Source organism: Maniola hyperantus, chromosome 9, assembly GCF_902806685.2.
Source record: "Maniola hyperantus chromosome 9, iAphHyp1.2, whole genome shotgun sequence".
Classification (NCBI taxonomy): Eukaryota; Metazoa; Arthropoda; class Insecta; order Lepidoptera; family Nymphalidae; genus Maniola; species Maniola hyperantus.
Window position 1 is genome coordinate 11425683 of NC_048544.1, and position 17599 is coordinate 11443281.

A 17599-nucleotide genomic window follows, 5' to 3' on the forward strand; every position below is an offset into this window, starting at 1 on the left:
CTTACTTATTGCCCAATGACAAATTATATTGATTAATTAGGCTGAGACAACAACACTGCGATGCGACGTCGGGTCGTAAAAATCTACCACGTCGCACTATGCAAATTTCCGATGCGGTGCCGTACCGTACAAACTTGCGATGCGACGACGTATTCCCGTTCAGTCGGTGTCTACACCCCTCTGTGTGCCATTCTGTGCTGTGTGTGTGTTTTCTTGATGCATCTAAACGCAAGTAGAAGTAGGATACGCGTAGTGCGATCCATGGCTCACTAGATATTGATGGTCAGAGTTTTCCCATACGATGCCGTAAGCGATGAAATTTTTGTGTTGCGTCAACGTTTTTGCGATGCGATGTCGCACCGCAGTGTTGTGGCCTTGCCCTTATGTAGTCAAAAATATTTACAAAATCACTCGTGATCCATACGTAGAAAATAAATTACTTTTTTAAATCAAAATTGCAAATGAGACAAGAACCATTTTGGTGGTAACAAATCAAATACACTAAACATAATAATATTGTTACCTGGGACCCTACCCTAGGAACATAATGTTAATATTTTATCAACAACATCTCCTTGACGTATTTTTTTCTTTGACTTTATAAGGAAAACCGCGGAAATTTATAACGCATCCATAAAATATTACATTATCCACCATAATAAGATGAATCTTGCAAATATTTTTATTGCATGTTACAATTCGGAACGCCATGACTTGCAAATTACAAGAATAAGTAAATATATTAAAGTATAAGTACAAGTACCAAATACAATACAAGAATAATGATTGTGTCAGTTTTTGCCTCACGTTTAACGAACTTAAAAAGTACGTCTACATAAAAAGTACAACAGCTAAATTTACGTTACCAGTCACGTTTTAAGATTTTTGATAGTAAACTTCCTTAAGGAGTTCGAAACTGGTAAAAACCAACGCGTTTTTGCCTTTTTGAACGAGACAAATGTTATTTTTAAATTGGTGAATTACTGCTTTACAATAAGGGTATTGATTATAGAGTGGACGGAAACCTCGAAGGATCAAATCCCGTCTAGTGCTTACCTAGACCTACTCCTAAGTCCTAGCACAAGCTTTTACACTAAGATGGAGGTCTTTTCTAATATTTTTTTAAATAAAAGCTCGATGAGTTGTCAATGACGTGAGAGCTTTCCCGAATCTGATATTAATTCACTGAAAGGAAGTGAAAAATAGTTCTAGCATAAACCAATCATAATAAGTATCAGTTATTATGAAAACAACCACAATATTACAGTAAGCAATTAAAGGAAACGGAAATTATTTCCTTGAATTTCATGACGCATACATCGTAAACATTACACTGCACATTGCAACTAATAAGAATTTCAACAAATTAGAACATAAACATATTAAAACTAAAAATTTGATACGATGAAAAGAACTCTTGCCACCATAGACATCCCTTCGCTTATTGAGGGATTAATCATGATGATAGCAAGAGACCTGATGGATTGACGCTGGTTCCCTGGGAACGGGCGCTAATGTGGGACGCAACTTGCGTCGACACATTGGCCTCGTGTTATATCAGGGAGACAGTATCAAGACCGGGAGCCGCAGCAGAAACAGCTGAAAACGGCAAGCGGCGCTAGTATGCCTCTCTACATTTTTGTTCCGTTTGCCGTATGGTCAATACTATGGATCAAAAATGTAACTGGGGCCATGGAGTTTTAGTGCTAAAAAAAAATTACGAGACATTTCACAAAAAATAGCCACATCTGGTGACAGAAGGGACGGCTCATTTTTTGCGCAACAGATCAGCCTGGCTGTCCAGCGCAGAAATGTAGCCAGTATTGTTGGCACCATTCCACGCGGGCATGATTTGTATAGATAAGGCTAGGCTTTAAGTTTTATTGTAATAATTTCATTAAAAAACGTAATATTGATTGAATATATGAAATAATCAATTATTTTGTATATTTTGTACTTGTCTAATGAAATCACAGTAAATCCTTCGAAGTCATTTAAGTCCCGCAAATTGCTATTGCGCTGGAACCATGTCTCATTAACATCGAAATGACGTCATTTGATTTGAGGTATATTTAAGTGAAAATATACCATCAGCTCGAAACTTCAGTCTAGTGCTGACGTCACTAAAATGGCGGCCACGCGCATTAGCAATTTGCGGGACTTATGCCTATAGTTTTGTACCAAGTGGGATATCATACGAAAGGGCTTGACCTGTATATTCTAAAACAGATTTTTATGCATAATATTTTTGATTTATCGTGCAAAATGTCAAAAAAAAATATCCGAGTACCTACGAAACCCTCGGTGCGTGAGTCCGACTTGCACATGGCCGGTTTTTTTGTACCTGCGGGTATTTGATTAGGTTGATTCCTTAGTTTTACATGACGTGATGTAAATTCGGATAATATCGGATCAAGCCTATTTCAAAATTTTACATTTATTTTTAACATTACCCTTTTTCATAATATTTTGCAATCGGAAACATGTAGACCTTTTATATCTTTTAAGTTTGTGAGAGTACCTATGCCTTGACCACAACTTTGCCGCAGAATATCAATAATTTATTAGGGATATTATTTCCACTTGTCATTACAACTAGCTAGGGTTTCTTTGAGAATCCTCACTATTTCCGTTTTAAGGGGTTTTCTTAGCCTATAATATTTAGAGTTGCATATTAAATATGTATATAATAATAGTAATAGTACCATTATTTCCTTCCTCGGACTAAACATCTGCTAAGACATTAGCTAATTGCATGGTACAAATTACAATGACTCTTATTATATTTACAGCATAAAGCTCATTTTCTAAAATATACGTAATTGTAAATCGGAATTGTTTTCCTTATAGCTTAATTCACCTGAGCTTTCCTCAGTATATAATAGATAGACCTTATATTAAAGCCTTAGTGTTAGCATGGTGTCATTCAAAGTTGAGTCCGGAACTGATTCAGACATACCCACTTGAACCTTGAATTTCGAGAATGGGTGTTCCTTGTGATATATCTTGTGATAACCATCTCGGACTATTGATGCTCGATAAGTTAAAACAGCATCAAGATTTTATTTGTCAGGTGATTACCATTTAAAATTTAAATACATACTCATTTAATTATTTTGATATGCGTCAATAATAATGATTTTAATACAAAAATTGTTTTCACAGACATCTATGCAAGATTTGTGCTTTTGGATTTGTTTATTTTATTTTTTATTTTAGTTTTAATTTTAGATTTAAGTTTATTTTATAGACTTGTTAACCTAAAATAGATAGATTTTATATTTGAATAATTCGATAAATTGATTGTAACTTAAAATTAAATGTAAATCTCATCTCAACTTTATTATGACAAAAAAAGTTTATCTCAACAAATTATGATTATTTACATTATTATCGGTAATATTACCAGAACTTCTACTTTTAAAATAGTTGCGCTAATTTGTCCGATATAAGTACACCTCTTTCTTTTGTTTTATTAAGAAAATAGGATAATTTGAGTAAATTAAAGTTAACCAAGTGAAAATACACAATACAATTTATATTTTGTACCCAATTACCCATAGATCGATGCAGCTACCGGTGAAGAGGAGACATATTCATCAGTGGCCTCTCGATCAATTCAGCTTGCTAGAGCCCTCAGAAACTTTGGCTTAAAACCTGGAGATGTGCTTGCTCTGGGCGGTAAAAACCATATAGATCTGCACATTCCATTCTACGCAGCGCTTTATAATGGCTTGCCGATTGTTGGAGTTGACCCTTTTTACAAATATGGTAATTTTTTTCATAACTGACATTACTACAAAAATAATATGACCTACAAATTAATCGTAATTAAATCTGACCTTTGACAAAAACAAAATAGAACCAAAATCTTATCATCTCAATAATTAGATTTTGGTTCATTTGATACCAATTAATTAATTTTTAGATTTTATATTGTACTGGCTTATCTAAATATATAAAACGAAAAGGTGACTGACTGACTGACTGACTGACTGATCTATCAACGCACAGCACAAACTACTGGACTGATCAGGCTGAAATTTGGCATGCAGATAGCTATTATGACGTAGGCATCCGCTAAGAAAGGATTTCTGAAAATTCAACCTTTAAGGGGTTGAAATAAGGGTTTGAAATTTGTGTAGTCCACGCGGACGAAGTCGGGAGCATAAGCTATAATATTTCTATAATAAGATTGTCGTACAAAGAGATCTTTGTATTGAATATACTTGCAATAAATTGATGAATTAGAACTGAGAATTTCTTACAGAAAATTCCTTTAGTTAGGTTTTATGACCAGATTTTAGATAGTTTTAATTTTTTCAAATATTGATTGATAGAAGTTATCAATTCATTTTCAGACGAAGTTCGAACATTATTCAAGCTAACTCAGCCTAAAATAGCATTCTGCCAATATGAATCCCTCGACACTTACTCCAAAGCAGCAGCTGATCTTAGTCTGGATATAAAGATTGTTACTTTCGAACACGGAGAATGTAAAATGGCAAAATTTATTGATAAATATGATACCGAAGAACCCGAAGAGGATTTCAGGTAACAAAATTAGCTTAGTGAAAAGCAAATTAAAATATAATGACACAAGCTGACCCGGCGAATTTCGTACCGCCTTTGACTTTTAAGTACCTATTATTAGTTATTACGAATCTTTTGTATGGGAATATAGAAAAGTGTTGTTTTTAGACGTTTTCAGGCAATTTTTTAAATTTTTCTTTCCGTAAGAACCATCCTCGTACATCAAGGAATATTATAAAAACGAATTAGCGAAATCGGTTCAGCTGCTCTCGAGATTTGCATTTAGCAACATATTCAGCGATTCATTTTCATATACATATGTATATGAAAATGAATCGCTGAAATGAATTTTTTATCTATATAGATAAAAAAGAAAATATACTTAGCCAAAGTGGGCATGAACGAAGAAAGTCTTCCGTGGCTAAGAATACGGAAAATTCAAACGATGGAATCTTATGGTTTCTTTTATTATACACCAGATGATGCCCACGATCTCGTCCGCGTGGATTAAGGTTTTGAAATCCCGTGGGAACTCTTTGACTTTAGGGGTTGAAAATAGCCTGTCCTTCCCTGGGATGTAATTTAACTCTGTACCAAATTTCATCAAAATCGGTTAAACAATTGGGCAATATAACAGACAGACAGACAGACACACTTTTGCATTTATAATATTAGTATGGATTTTAGGTTAATTCTAATGCACGAAACGCTGTGAGATCCTTTTAAGTACATATATATAGTAGGTACATTTTGATATCTGTGATTCTGCAATTTTTTTTTAATCTACAATAATTTGGGCATGTTTAAAACAATGTTTAAAACAAGCGCTTATAAAAATGCTATGTCATACTGTTTATAAATTTAAGTATTATTTTCAGGGTAACAGACTTTGATACAGACAAAGTATACGCATTTTTGGTCAGCACTAGTGGAACCACGGGCAAAGTGAAAGTAGTAGCGTTTAACCACAAGCCTTTCATACACAAAATTAAAGGACTTCTAAAACTCTACAATTACGATAAACAGTAAGGACTATATCATATATTTTTCAAAAAGCTCTTGATAAGCCCTTAAATACATTTAATTACAGATAGTATTTTTTGTTTCACCTCAGGCCCAAGAAGAAAGTATTAAACTTGTCTCCAGTGAATTGGATATCAAATTATTTCATGTCAATAGGTGGACCTTTAATTGGAGATACGAAATTGCAGTCCTCCATTACAGATGACTATGACCATATTGTTTACATAATAAACAAATATAAAGTAAGTCTAGAAGAAAAAACACTAATTTATCTACATAATATTGGTTGATCCATACCTCTGTTTAAAAATCTAAAGTTTAAATTTATGAAGCTTACAACTGTTTTTTCTACTCCCAACACAATATAGTAAGTAGGTGATAAACATAAATATTTATGTGTCCATTGACTTATATATTACTTCGTAAGGGTAGGGCCATTGAACAAGCAAAATGGCACCGACTCATTGGTCCTAAAATGTTTATTTAGCACCAATGCAACCTCAGTGACGTCTGGATTTCAAACGGGTCGTTCATTAGTAACTAAGAAGTGGCGCTGATTTATTTGGTTCCAAATTCGTGGAAAATTTTGTTCGCTTGGGCATATCTTGCATTTATATCGATGTATGTGTCAAATATATTCTAGTACCCAGATATGGAAATTTAGGAATGCTATAATACCGCAAAAGTCTTAATTTAACTTTTCTTGCAGCCAGTCACGTGTCTGATGGGACCCTCATTGGTAACATATTTAGTGAGCCGAAAGGAAGATGTGGACTTCAGTTGTTTCAAAAGCGTTACCATCACAGGGTCAAAAATATTTCCCGAACTGCTAGCCAAATTCAAGGTATGCATTTTCATTTAAAAGTGTTTTATAAAACTACTTATACAGATTTGAAATTTTTTGATGAGGATAATAATCAGAATCTTGTTTAGGCTATTCTTGGGAAAGATACATTGGCCGTGGAGGCATACGGCCAAACAGAGACGATAGGTTCAGTCCTCGGTCCAATTCCAAATGGTCCCAGTGGCAGCTGTGGCAGACCTTTGCCGATCTACGCTATCAAGGTACTCTTCTACTTTCATATTTGCTATGTTTGGTACTACAAATTTAAAAAGTATTTTACAAACTATAATTTAGAACTTAACTGCCAAATTACTTTACGTAGGTATTTGACACAGGAACAGGATACCTAACTACCATAAAAATCTAATAAAATTATTTAAGACTAGTAGCAGGTATTTATTTAACTTAAAAATTATAAATCAATTGCACAAAAATATTATGTAATAACTGTTATGACTGAGGAAACCGCAAAAATACATCTTAGACGTAGTAGCATGCAATTAAGGTCTTTACATACAAAATCTTAAAATAGGTGTTGGTAATTTACCTAGTCCTGATTTAACACAATATTTTCCTGCAAACGATTCTAATGCTAAACAACTTTGATGATAAAACAACAGCGTAGCCGGAAATAAATTACTTACTTGTTTTATTGCAGTTAGTGGACCCAAGCACTGGCGTAGAAATTAAAGAACCTTATGTAACTGGTGAATTATGGAATAAAGGACCTAGATTCACGGTGAGTTAAATGGGTATTCCTTTAACTAAAATTATTGCTAAATGCTTCTCAATCTGAATGGAGGCCCGTTCTCAATAGTGAGCCAACAATGTGTAAAAATTGAGATAACGATAAAGAATTGGTGAACAGCATCTTTGATCCTATTAGTCCTTGTACACGTTTTAAATACGTAAAACCTTAGGTTTGAGATACAAACGAACTGAAATAAAATATTAGAGAGGAGGAGAGTTTACCAAATACTTACCTGATTATGATATTTCTCATAGGAATACTACAACGATCCAGAAGAAACTGCACTGGCTTTCTCAGAAGATGGCTTTTTCAAAACAGGAGATTTGCTATACAGGGATGAAAATGACAATTACTTTTATATAGACAGAATCAAAACTTTAATAAAGTACCGAAATTCTCATGTAAGTACAAACACGTTTATTAAACCACCGTTGCTCTCTGAATTCAATGTATTTTATTTTCCTATGATGTCTTTTCTTTTCGATGATTTCCCTGGCGCGCGTGAGCGCTGTGGTCTTATAAGTGGAAGGTCTTGGATTTGATTCCCAACAGAAGCTATTTAAAAATTTATAACTTCTAAATTCTTTCTGGTCTAGTCTGATGAAAGGCATCGGCCGTGGCTTGTCACCTCTCTACCAGCAAACCCATGGCACAAGGCGATTTGGTGTTTCGGTATGATACCGCGTAGAAATCAATTAGCCATACCGCTTCCAGGTTAGCATACTTCCATCTTAGACTGCATCATCACTTACCGCCAGATGAAATCACAGTGAAGTGCTTTGTATCTGAATTAAACAAAACAATTTTTTTTTGTAACAGATCCTGCCTTTAGAAGTAGAAGAAGTGATAAGTACACATCCAGGAGTAAAAGAAGTGTGTGTGGTTGGAATAAGCGATCCTCTAGAGGGACAAAAGGCAGTAGCTTGTATAGTGAGAAACGAAGAATGCCATGTTTCTGCACAGGATATCAAAGAGCTCGTGACAAGTAAGTAATTCTATTTGTAAGATAAAAAAAGGCTATCCCAAATACTCTAAGGACTAGAGAATAATGGATTTCAGATAAGCCAATGAATCATATAGATAGGAATATGAAGAAAAACTTTTTTTTTTTCAGATAAACTGTCCAAAAACAAACAATTACGTGGTGGTGTTGTGTTTGTAGATCACTTACCGCTAACGTCATCTGGAAAACTAGCGAGGAGCAAAGTATTGCAACTTGTTACTGGTATGAGGAGAGAATGAGACACGTACTATTTCGACAGACATGTTTGATACTTACTGTAGAATAAAGTTCATGTTTTAATGATTAGCTCTAGAGTTGTAGTAATCACATGGCAATTGCTGCAGTTGGTGTCGTTGACTAAATTTGTGATGAGCTAAAATAATGCATCATAGACGGGAGAAAAGTATCAGCACACGTCTATGTCATAATGTATGCCGAATTTCAGCCCAATCCGTCCAGTGGTTTGAGCTGTATGAAGTAGATAGTCAGTCAGTCAGTTACCTTTTCATTTTATATTTATTTAGATTCATGATTCATTAATAACACTTTTCGTTTGGTTAATAGATAGGTGAAGGTAGACTCATAACCGGGATCTTTATAATTGTACTGCTAGTAGGTACCACCTACTTACATCTTTTTATTTTTTACTTGATAATACTATCATAACGATCATTATTATTATCAGTTTCATCATACGATGGCTAAGCTTGTTAGGTAATGTCGAGTGGAACTCCGTGTGATAAGTGATAACTGATATCTAACACTGATAAAATAATAAACATTTTTATTTATATAACAGTTGGTTTCATTTTAGCAAACGCATACAATTTAATTGTAAAACGATATGGAATTCTAAGAGAAAATAAACTATGCAAACATTTATTCTCTCTTAGCATTTATAGCAATCTCTTTAACTTTATTTCTTTGAATTTTTCCTGTTGATGTATAGGGTAGACTATCGAGAAATAGCACACCTCCTCGTAGTTCCTTGTTTTTCGAAAGATTTCCTGAAAAGTAATAAATATTTTTTATTTACGCTCATATTTTAAAATTCTGATTATAAAATCAAAATGTGTCACATATTGACCTAATTTATCATCATCACTACTGATAACTGAATCACTTTAGCACTGTTATCTGTTTTGTTAGGAAACTATTGAAAATTGCAAAATATTGCTCTAAAATATTTTTTCTCATTATAACACTCATGGACCTTTTTCAAAGCTCTGGATGGCGGCAAATCCGTGCGTCGCCTTTGGTCATTTTGTATTCTTGTCTGTGGTACGCGCATGGACGGATGCCATATTTAATTTAAATAAATAATTACCTACTGTATTTTTGTTGATAAAAATTTAATTCTGGCGGAAAACGTACATGCTCACATGCTCATTAGGTAGTAAATACTGTGAAGGATTTTACTTGTATTTAATAACTAAGTAGTAATAAAAACTACGTACAATATTTTTTCTTGACATAAAATACTCGTGTAGTACTATCATGCAACCATTTCATAAATAATTATTATTTGGTCATTTTACAGTAAAGGTTAACTTGGTTACACAACACAACAGCGTGAGGTAGGTATATTTGATTTCAGACTATTTATGTATGTGTAAAAAATCTCACTTGTTATTAAGTCCTTTATCTCTTGTGCGCTGACGTCAGAGTCTCCGTGCCTCACCACACAGGCCACTGGTCTCTGGCCATCAACAGGGTCCTCGATGCCGACCACGCACACGTCTTTCACACCAGGATGTCTGTTTATTACTTCTTCTAATTCTGCTGGATATATCTGTAAACGCGGATATTTATAGTCTTACATCATCATCATCATCATCAACCGATAGACGTCCACTGCTGGACATAGGTCCTGAATCCAGCGGCTCCCTGCGACTCGTCTGATGTCGTCCGTCCACCTAGTGGAGGGTATTCCAACACTGCGTCTTCCAGTGCGAGGTCGCCATTCCAGCACTTTGGGACCCCAACGTCTATCGGTTTTACTAACTATGTGCCCTGCCCATTGCCACTTCGGCTTCGCTTGAGCTATGTCGGTTACTCTAGTTCTCCTACGGATCTCCTCATTTCTGATTTGATCACGTAGAGAAACTCCAAGCATAGCTCTCTCATCAATCAAGTTTTACATAAGGTTTGCAAATTAGCCACTGTATTTTATACTTAGTTGATAAAGGATTTAAATTTTATTTAAATCTCGTTAGACCTCTTTGATTTATTCTACTCACGTGGTGGTTTCGGTACTTCATCAAAGTTTTGCATCGGTCCACAAAATAGTAGTTGTTGTCTTTGTCGCGGTATAATAGATCTCCCGTTTTGAAGAAACCATCTTCTGTAAACGAATTAGCTGTTTCTTCCGGATCGTTGTAATAACACTGTAATATAATTGTTTTTCTTTAATAGGCTTACTTAATTCGTAAAGATAATAATTAAGAGTAAACAAACAATTATAAAAGTGTTGATCTATGAACATGGAACTCTCTATCACTTGCTCCATACAAACGTAGTTCCATTTGAGTAAACCAATCAAACTCGATGTACCTAATAGAGTATTTTACTCTTTTTTGAGTGTACCTAGATATTAATTTGATCCTAAGTTATAGGTATTAAACTATCTATAATAATGATACCATTATGTAATTCACATGTTACCTACTGACCGAAAAACCGGGCCCTTTAACGAATACTTCACCAGTGACATTGGGTTCCTTTATTTCCACACCAGTATCTGGATCCACCAGCTAAAAGGCGAACATTAAAAGTTTTAAAAATTAATTTAGAAATACTTACGGCTCGTAAAAAAAATCGAAGAAAACCAGAATCTTGGAAAAGAACAATTGGGTTTTCACAAACTGTAATGATTCCCTTTTGGGTTATATCAACATTTAACACTGAGATTGCCATCAAGCATTATGCTATCTTTAACTATGAAGGAAAATATCGTGAGAAAACCTGCATGCCTGAGAGTTCTCCATAATGTTCTCAAAAGCATGTGAAGTCGGCCAATCCGCACTGGGCTATGCGGTGGTGGACTATGGCCAAACCTTTTTCAATCTGAGGAGACCCGTGCTCAGTAGTAAGCCAGCAATGATTTGATGATGATGGTTAAGATCATCGAAAAAAAACCGGCCAAGTGCGAGTCAGGCTCGCGCAACGAGGGTTCCGTACTACAGTCGTATTTTTTTCGACATTTTGCACGATAATTCAAAAACTATGATGCATAAAAATAAATAAATATCTGTTTTAAAATGCACAGGTGAAGACCTTTCATATGATACCCCACTTGATGTAGTTATCTTACTTTGAAAATTGAAAATACTAATTATTAGTTCATGACCACAATTTAATTTTTTTGTGTGATGTAACCACAAATTCACGGTTTTCAGATTTTTCCCCAAATGTCAGCTGCAAGACCTACCTACCTGCCAAATTTCATGATTCTAGGTCAACGGGAAGTACCCTGTAGGTTTCTTGACAGACAACAAAGTGATCCTATAAGGGTTCCGTTTTTCCTTTTGAGGTACGGAACCCTAAAAAATTATTAAGAATGCCATAATAGTGTACCTTAACAGTGTACATATCTACGGGCCTTCCACAAGAGCCAGGGGGTCCGAACACGTTCGGAGCTAGGACCGGCCCAATCGATTCAGTTTGGCCGTAAGCTTCCATTAACATACAATTACTGGCAAGAAGTTTCTGGAAAAAAGTTCTTTTACAACTACAATTTTACAAAAAAAAATCTAAGGTCCAAATTACACCTGGAGTAATTCGAAAAATAACATCGTCATGAGAAGGTCATGAGTCTATGCATATAATATTTTTATATCCAATCAAAAACATAACATGTACAAAAATCCAAGTCTCGCAATGTTCCTAGCTCCTCTATTATCTAATCCAACGTAAAATCAAGTCGGTTACTTTATTCAGTACCTATCTACGAGTATGAGAGCGTCCATCCTACAAATTTCAACATTTCATTACATAAGTAATTATAATTACAATTAGTTAACTAGCAACATTTCTTAGTGACCGTATCGATATAGGACATCTTTATTTCTTTAATAAATATAATGACTTTGTGTGATTTTATAATACTGCTAACGAAGTGCTTCTAATCATACGTTAGGTTTCAGCTGAAAAATATTGTCAATTTTAAGTGATCTCAAATTCAAACTTTACGCTCTTACTTATCATTTTCACGTCACGATCTTATGCTTAGGCCCTCCTAATAAATCCTCCTAATAAGTCGATAAAAATATCAGAAATACCTTGAATCCTGCTTGAATATCTTGATAAAGTTTAGATCCTGTAACAGTGATGTTTTTGAAGCAAGTTAGATCGACTTCATTCTGTCGAGCTAACAGACGTCCTATAAGTGCAGGGCTTAACAGAGCTATTTCGGGCTGTAAAAACAAGAACAGGCTATTAAGAAAAAGAAAAAGAAATTAAAAAAAAATTTATATCGATAAGGACGCTAACATTCTCGGTTTCTTATTGTTCTTTGGTAGAATCACGTAGAATGCTGAAAGACGAACAAGATTGTGAAGTTCCTGAGCACACTTTGCAAAGTAGGTAGGTATATACATATATGCGATAATAGACCGAAGGTAGCTACTTAAACTTACTTTATATTTGTTGATCATGTCTATAATGTGGTCATAGTTATCTGGACGGGAAGTTTGTAGCCTTATACCTCCTGAAGCAGCCACACCTATCGGCGAAAAGAAGAATGATATCCAATTCACTGGGGCCAAGAGTAACGTCGTCTTGGTGGTTCTGAAATCGACCAATTTACAATCAAAGCCTAATATTCTAAAGCCGCAACTAACTGTTTTGGCTAAGACGTCCATGGAAGCTGGATGAGTTTATCCTAAAACAAACATAATAATCAACATGTTCCTGATAATTATGGCTGAAGAACAGCAAGTAAATTATAAGCTACTAGCTGATGCCCGCGACTTCATTTGTGTGGAATTAGGTTTTTTAAAAATCCCGTAGGAACATGTTGATATTCCGGGATAAATGGCGCATTGAAATTTGTGCAGTCCACGCGGACGAAGTCGCGAGCATAAGCTAGTAAATAAATAAATAAACATTCACTCAGGTCTCAGAAGTGAAAGTTATAATTTTACTCCTCTCCACACTATGGCAATATGGTTATTGTGATGTGTTTAGTGATATAGGTACATACAGGTATAATAAAGAGCCATCAAAAGATCTTACGGATCTCGTTTTTGATCCTTTGAGTAGCATTTTTTTAACAACGATTCATTTTTAAAGGCCGCAACCTTTAACTTTCCCGAAGTACCACTTGTGCATATAAGAAAGGGGTATACTTTGTCCAAGTCATACTCCGCCACCCTGCAATGAAAAGAAAGCAATCTAAATCTCGACAAGTCGAGCAAACAAGGGTAAATTATTACCGAATAGGGTAGCCGGACTAATAGATGAACGAACAAGCGGAATTCAGCTTCTTATAATTTTTCCCCAATCTCATATTATTATGAACTGAATTCTCAATGTTTTACTTCACATAAGGTGGATAGGTTATTGATTAATTCCTAATATTTATTTTTGTCTAAATTAACGCAAATTAGGCTAAAATAGCAAAAATATTAAAAAGTGCCTCCCGCCTTGATTGCGACCGATACCTATTCCTAATTATTGTGACGAAATCCGCCCTATTTATGAACTAAGAAAAATAAAGGGTGAAATCAAAAAGTGGTGATTGTCTAGTAATTCCCAACTCCATCATTGCATTGACGTAGAATTAATTGTTATTTAGATTCATCATCAACTCATCACCGGCTCACTACTGAGCATGTGTCTCCTCTCAGAATGAGACGGGGTTCGTCATTGTTTACCACGCTGGCCAAGGATTGGCAGACTTTAAATAAATAAACTTTTATTTCAGGCATAAGTACACCCATAATTGAGTGTTAGTACAGAAACAATTCCTTAACCTATGTTAGTACCTACTTATTACTAGCTTAAACTTAACTTAACAACTAATTCTACTACAATTAAAACTAATCCTATTTATAATGCCCGAGGGAGTCTCATTGCGCCTATGTGCGCACCACTCCAGCACCTCCAGAGAGGGCTGTCCAATTTCATGGACAATGCGCTGAGGAGAGTGTTGACCGTTACCGTTTGACCGCGACTTTACCGTTAGAGCAAGTGATATTTAATTGCTTAAAACGGGCATACGAGTAACTCCGGGAAGTTAGAGGGATTAAACCCGGGATCGAATACCCGACCTCCTGGATAAGAGGAGGGCGTTTTAACCACTAGGTTGTCATGGCTCACTATTAGTCAAAAAAAATTACTCGCTAGCAGCTAAAAAAAACTTACGTACTTAAAATCCTCTACATGTTCCGGTTCCTCGTACATCTCTATAAACTTTTTCATGGTACATTCTCCTTCATCGAAATTCACCAACTTAATGTCCAGTTTCAGATCCGCTGCAGCCCTTGCGTATGTGTCGTACGATTCGTTTTGGCAAAACGCTATCTTCGGCCTCGTTATATCAAAGAGTGCTCGCATTTCGTCTATAAAAACAAGAGAATATAAGTATTAATGAGAATGAGGTATATAGTCTACTAGCTGATTCCCGCGACTTCGTACGCGTGGAATTAGATTTTTAAAAATCCCGTGGGAACTCTTTAATTTTCCGGGATATAAAGTAGCCTATGTCCTTCCCCGGGATATAAGCTAACTCTGTACCAAATTTTATCGAAATCGGTTAAACTGTTGGTCCGTGAAAAGCTAGCAGACAGACAGACAGACAGACACACTTTCGCATTTATAATATTAGTATGGATACGGTCTATGTTTGGAATGCCAGGCAATTGCAAATTAACCGGTAGTATAAGTCCCGTTAATTACTATTGCGCTGCTGGAACCATGTCTCATTAACATCAAAATGACGTAATTTTGACGTCAGCCGAAATCTCATCATCTCGAAACTTCAGTCTAGTGCTGACGTCACTAAAAAGGCGGCCACGCGTATTAGCAATTTGCCGGAATATGCCTACCTAGGTATCTATTTATCACTTAGGCTTAGATCTATAAAGCGCACTTTGACTTTGCTCAGACTTAAGATTGAGTTAAAACGAGACAGATTTATTTGAGAGATATAGATAGCTCTGTGTCGTTTTAACTCTATCTTAAAGTCTAAGCTAAGTTAGAGTGCGCGCTATAGATCTCATCCTTAGACTCATGACTTACCATATTTGAAATACGGATCGACGCCAACAATTGGCAAACCGTTGAAAAGCGCTGCAAAGTGTGGTATGCAAATATCCAAATGGTTAAGGCCACCTATAGCCACCACATCTCCCGGAGTTAATCCATATGCTCTAAGTCCTTTCGCTAAACTGACGGATCGCTTTAATACTGATTCATAACTCTCTTCTGCACCAGTTGCAGCATCTATCTGGATTCAGAAAAATCGGTCAAGTGTTAACTAACACTTTTTTTAAAAATTCTAGTTTGAAACGTAAGATACGAAAAGATCTTATAAAAATCAGCCCGTAAGGGGTCAAATGGGGGCTGCAAGGTTATATGAAAGTCCTATGTTTTGAAGTTAGAGGTGTGAAAATTGGAATTTTGGTTACTATCTTTAAATGATAAAAACATGTACATAGGTATCTAAGTTATAATGAAAATCAAGGGTGGTAAAATAGGGGATGTAAGTTTGTATGGATAGATAATAAGGAAAATAAAATAAGAAATGATCTTTCAAAAATCCACCCCTAAGGGGGTGAAATGGAGGTTGGAAGATTGTATGAAATCGTAGGTACCTACCTAAAAAGGTGTATGAAGGTTGGCCATAGTGCTATTCTGGGTTCCGTACCTACCGTAAGCTGAGATTGAGTGAGCAAGTCAATGAGGACTTTTGCAGCGGGAAGATTTCTAATCTCATGAGAAACAAGAAAAATTTCGCAGACGAAGTTTGCGGGCAACTGCTAGTAGGTATAATATGGAAACGAAATAAAATATTTAGAGTCCTCAATAAAAGCATTATCAATTGGCTCAAGACAAAAACCAAAACGATTAGATAAACAGCTATATTTATTTGGTGATAATGAGGGATATTGAGGACGTCTATGTCATCGCTCATCTTTGTCAGTCAGTTAACCTTTCGTTTCGCGTTGGCAGAGTGAAGTGCTGCCTTAATGAGAGCATACAATTTACAGAAGTTAGTAAGTCCTACTACCTACCTACCTACCCATAAGTATGCACATCGCCGACCCCCCTTCTCTCCCGCCCCCAGCAGCCGCGGTCGACTAGATAGCAATACAAACTTTTGATAGGATGCTCAATGGATTGAACTTACCTTTACCTCCCTTTAATTTGCCATATTTAATGAGGGCAACAATTAATACTGTGTCAATTAGTATAGCAAAACTATGAGCAATTTACTATTATCATCATCATGTTCAACCCATTACTGGCCCACTAATACGGACAGGTCTCCTCTTGGAATAAAAACTCAGTACATACAGTCGTATTTTTTCGAAATTTTGCACGATTTAAATCAAAACTATAATGCATAAAAATAAAAATAAATCTGTTTTAGAATGTACCTACAGATAAAGCCCTTTCATTTATGATACCCCACTTGGTATAGTAATCTTACATCAAAAGTTGAAAATTTGTTCATTGAACACATTTTAACATTTTTTTTGTAATGTAGGAATTCAGACAAAACCTACCTACCTGCCAAATTTCATGATTCTCTAGTCAACGGGAAGTACCCTCTAGGTTTCTTGACAGACAGACAGACTACAAAGTGATTCTATAAGGGTTCCGTTTTTCCTTTTGAGGTACGAAACCCTAAAAAGTGAAAGGAACCAAAGGAGAGTTTTAGTACGAATACTAAAACTCTCCTTTGGTTCCTTTCACTTTTTAGGTGCGAACACCTAGGTACTTACTTTCTAAACACGAATGAGTAAGAGATTCAAATTAAAACATGAGATTGAACATAAAAAATAATTTTGAAACTGAAATCAAAACCTATTAATTAACTATAACTAAAGCATTAATAAAATAAAACAAACCTGACAAACACGATCTGGATAAAGACTCAAGCGTTCGAAAGCTACATGTCCGAAATGGTAGTTAGGTGGATACTCTTTAAAACTCATTGTTGTACTTATATATGTAAGAGATTTATTACTTTCACTCGCTCCGAATGCAGAACGCATGTGTACTGACACACTGCTCGAGCTCACACAACTAAGTCCCACGAGAGTTATCTGATAAGTACATATTTAGTATTATTATGGACGGGACGGAAATTACAAGCAGTCGTTTTCGGGTTCTCCATACAAACGTATTACTTACGCTTATGCTCATATTCACTTGTTCTAGAGGTATAACTAAGCCAGATATCGATCTCCATTATCTATGCCCTAAACAATAAAAC

At 35.5% G+C, this 17599-nt stretch overlaps 2 protein-coding genes across 3 annotated transcripts; one reads left to right on the plus strand and one right to left on the minus strand.

The window, feature by feature from the left end:
• The first annotated feature begins 2886 nt into the window (after positions 1-2886).
• LOC117985528 (luciferin 4-monooxygenase-like) lies at positions 2887-8956 on the plus strand. The gene is made up of 11 exons (XM_034972277.2): positions 2887-3073; positions 3564-3771; positions 4362-4554; positions 5412-5558; positions 5648-5798; positions 6266-6400; positions 6490-6621; positions 7059-7139; positions 7406-7552; positions 7971-8136; positions 8266-8956. The coding sequence occupies exons 1-11, from the start codon at positions 2984-2986 to the stop codon at positions 8391-8393; spliced, it is 1578 nt and encodes a 525-aa protein (XP_034828168.1). The 5' UTR covers positions 2887-2983; the 3' UTR covers positions 8394-8956.
• LOC138402815 (luciferin 4-monooxygenase-like) lies at positions 8941-17400 on the minus strand. 2 transcript variants are annotated; one of them, XM_069501090.1, is made up of 11 exons: positions 17232-17400; positions 15397-15604; positions 14525-14717; positions 13390-13527; positions 12792-12942; positions 12435-12569; positions 11731-11862; positions 10827-10907; positions 10395-10541; positions 9781-9946; positions 8941-9161 (listed from the first exon to the last, which is right to left on the minus strand). In XM_069501090.1, exons 1-11 carry the CDS (start codon positions 17376-17378, stop codon positions 9034-9036), a joined length of 1626 nt encoding a protein of 541 aa, XP_069357191.1. In that variant the 5' UTR covers positions 17379-17400; the 3' UTR covers positions 8941-9033. The 2 variants fall into 2 exon arrangements, with proteins under 2 accessions (XP_069357191.1, XP_069357192.1); XM_069501091.1 differs by lacking the exon at positions 8941-9161 and having other exon boundaries at positions 9807-9946; positions 10819-10907.
• Between the last annotated feature and the right edge of the window lie 199 nt (positions 17401-17599).

Bases quoted from the DNA above. Each gene is read 5' to 3' on its own strand.
- LOC117985528 (XM_034972277.2), top strand. From the start codon at position 2,984: ATGGGTGTTCCTTGTGATATATCTTGTGATAACCATCTCGGACTATTG. The intron at 4,555-5,411 runs GTAACAAAATTA...TATTATTTTCAG, and splicing joins GAACCCGAAGAGGATTTCAG to GGTAACAGACTTTGATACAG. The intron at 6,622-7,058 runs GTACTCTTCTAC...GTTTTATTGCAG, and splicing joins TGCCGATCTACGCTATCAAG to TTAGTGGACCCAAGCACTGG.
- LOC138402815 (XM_069501090.1), bottom strand. From the start codon at position 17,378: ATGCGTTCTGCATTCGGAGCGAGTGAAAGTAATAAATCTCTTACATAT. The intron at 13,528-14,524 runs GTACGTAAGTTT...TTTTCATTGCAG, and splicing joins GAACATGTAGAGGATTTTAA to GGTGGCGGAGTATGACTTGG. The intron at 9,947-10,394 runs GTGAGTAGAATA...CCGCGTTTACAG, and splicing joins TGAAGTACCGAAACCACCAC to ATATATCCAGCAGAATTAGA.